At 34.8% G+C, this 2,971-nt stretch overlaps 1 protein-coding gene across 5 annotated transcripts in view; it reads right to left on the bottom strand.

Annotated features, from left to right (window-relative positions):
* LOC120079966 (adenylate kinase 5, chloroplastic) overlaps positions 1-2,753 on the bottom strand; it is an 8,808-nt gene extending 6,055 nt beyond the window's left edge. For 2 of the 5 annotated variants that reach the window (XR_005482380.1, XR_005482381.1), the window contains exons 1-4: positions 2,444-2,753; positions 2,257-2,358; positions 712-840; positions 491-625 (exon numbers count right to left, since the gene is read on the bottom strand). Coding sequence is in view for 3 of the 5 variants with exons in the window: in XM_039034456.1 (XP_038890384.1) it covers positions 491-625; positions 712-840; positions 2,257-2,358; positions 2,444-2,650 (573 nt within the window). In the remaining 2 variants the exon portion in view is untranslated. The remainder of the gene's footprint in view (positions 1-490; positions 626-711; positions 841-2,256; positions 2,359-2,443) is intronic. The other 3 variants (XM_039034456.1, XM_039034457.1, XM_039034458.1) reach the window with 3 other exon arrangements.
* Between the last annotated feature and the right edge of the window lie 218 nt (positions 2,754-2,971).

The raw sequence follows: 2,971 nt of genomic DNA, 5'->3' as shown, positions 1-2,971 counted from the left end.
CCCCAATAGGGGAAAAATATAAACACACATATACACAGTGAGAAGAGAGAGAGAGAGAAGGAACGTTTCCAGGTCCTATTATAATCAAGGCCCATGAGGCATCAAACTGAAATACAGATAGAGTACATTGTTGATAAAAATCAAAAGGTATGTATTTTGCTTTAAGAGGTTATCTTAAATGCTCTTTCTAGGTAGTATCACAATTTAAATGACAGGTTGTAAAAATGACCAAAAAGTACAATGGTTAGATCCACAAGTAGTATTATAAATGGGCAGCTATAGATATACACATGTTCTAAATTCTCTCCTAACTTTAAGATAGAACCATGATTGGAATACCATGATTGGAATACCAAGCCTGATAAAGATGATGATGATAATATTTAGAAGTCTTCGATATTTAGTTTAATTATTATTTCAAATGATGATGATGATGATGATGATCAAATGGATGCCCCAACAAATGGAGATTGGTACGTGAAGTACATACCTCTAAAATAAGATAAATATCTGGTCTAATCTGCAACTTCTGCAAACTTTCCGCTTGCAAAAGGGTCCGCGGATATCCATCTAAAAGCCATCCCTTTTCTGTTGCATCGTCACATGACAATCGTGTTGTCACCATCTATAAACCAAAAAAGCTCACATCATGAATACCATAAAGACAAAAACGTCCACTTAAGCTAGAAAGAGCTTATATTCACGTCTTACAGCAGTTACAATTTCATCAGGAACTAGCCGTCCAGAATTCATGAATTCTTTTGCTCTGTTTCCAATTTCTGACCCAGCTGAAATTTCTGCTCTTAATATGTCACCAGTTGATATGTGCACGAGACCAAACTGAAGAATGAGTAGAAAAAAATCAGTCAAGGAAGTAAATTTGATGCTATATAGAAACTTAGGGACTACGGTGGAATAGCTTTTTGACATTTTCATTAAGATAAATTAAGAATGATATAAACCAGTTTTCTGAACGAGTATTTTCCTTTTTCCTCTCCTTTCTCCTGTACTTGTATAAGTAATTGCTGAATTGCTAATAATCTCAGTTCTCAATACCCAGTTTGAATTATGCCAACATTATTGCGTAATAATAATTGCAACCTTTTACTCTCCACCAAAATATGAGAATATGGAAATATCATGCTTGTGCTAACACTAACATTATCAGCAATATAATTTTCAACCTAAAGAACAGAAATTCAACAAGACAACTCAGTCATCAATCAAACGTAATCAGACCAAGGCACAAATACGGAACACTGATAGAACACAACAGCCTGGCCTGAAAAAAAAGTGCATGTGCTTACCTCACTGCATTTAGTTGCCACGCTCACTTGTAGGATATGAAATTCTAAGTGCTGGGTTCTTGGCAAAATATTGAAATAGTGGTTGTCCCACAGCAGAAAGAAGGAAGTGATAGACTACCAACACTATAAAAAGACCCTGTGACTTTGGTTTCAAATTATCTCAGTTGGAAACACTTTAAACTTTGGTGAGCTAATTCTAGTTAAAACTTTCTTTTTTATTCTCTAATTTGAGAATGAGAATAAAGAGTGTAAGTAGTATAAAAGTTTTGAGTTTTATACTACTTATGTTTTAGAGTAGTATAAAACTGGGTTTGGAGTTTTCCACCTAAATTCTTGTGTTTCTTATTTTATTGCTTTATTTTAAATTTTCTGTTATTTTCTACTTAATTTTAGGTAGAGGTGTGAGTTCTTTCCCCCAACACTAAGTAGATGACCATGGCAACTTAAACTCCTTTCCTCCGAGCCCTTTATTATCACATTACATGGTCCTTATTGACCACTGGACCAACTCAATGGTGGTTGTATTTTTGTAAGTCAACAAATCATAATGGTGGTTGTACTTTTAAGTCTAACAAATCATAAAATCGATCGTGCCATAATTTATAACTTTCTCGTTAATTAATTTACTTGAAATTGGAATATCTTATTTGAATATTTTATATAGCTAACATACAAGCTTTAGACTACGTGAATAAAGATCGATCTAAAACATGGTTAACTAGAAGACAAATTGCACATGCAAGTTAGAACTACCATTTGCTTCAGATTCTACAACAAGATCCTCAGTGCAACTTTAACTTGTTTGTTCCAAATTAAGGGAAAACCCAAGCATTAAGTTTTCATTGTTCACATTGCGGAATACATATACTAAAACAAAGCATTTTTTAGTATGTTCTAGCAACTGATAGGATTTCCTTCTTGTCGGTTTATTCATGTGAATTCCGATTACCTTCTGAACTATCAACTCACACTGAGTTCCTTTACCGGATGCCGGCGCACCCGATATCATCACCTTCAGCGGCTCCCCAGATGCACAATTCACCTTCAGCCCCTAACAAACACAGAAGCTCAAATCACAAAACGAAACACACGAAGAACAACTATAATTCAGAAATCCGAAAACCCAGAAACCGAACCTTCAATTTAGGGCTTCGAGTCAAATGGGGGTGGGCAGAGATAGAGGAAGAGCGAAGGCGAGTAGGCCGAAGTGAGGATAATTGAAGAGAAAGAGACGAAGATGATGTTGAAGAAGAAGAAGATAGACAAGATATGGAAAGCGGCGAGATGGAGGGTGTGGAAGAGACATTGGTGGATTGTACGGAAGAAAGTGAAGTTGTCACCATTGTTGCTTGGGTTGAGCTCAGCAGATGGAAGTGGCTGAAGCTGAGGATAATGGTGGAAGGATTTTTAGTGGTCTATACTAAAAAGGACGAAGGATTGAGAAAATTCAACAAAACAAATTCCAAACGAAATTTTGAATTGAATTATTATTATCTTTTTTGGACAAATATCAGTTTACACTTTTTCAACTTGGGGTATAATATCAATTTAAATCATAAATCAATAGTTGTATTATTTAAAGTCTAAATTTGGAGATTGTATCAATTTAAATCCCAAACTAATATGGTATAATTTAACTCTAAACTTTTATAAATGTATCAATT

This window comes from Benincasa hispida, chromosome 6 (assembly GCF_009727055.1).
Source record: "Benincasa hispida cultivar B227 chromosome 6, ASM972705v1, whole genome shotgun sequence".
Classification (NCBI taxonomy): Eukaryota; Viridiplantae; Streptophyta; class Magnoliopsida; order Cucurbitales; family Cucurbitaceae; genus Benincasa; species Benincasa hispida.
This window is presented reverse-complemented; position numbering and strand designations above follow the sequence as displayed.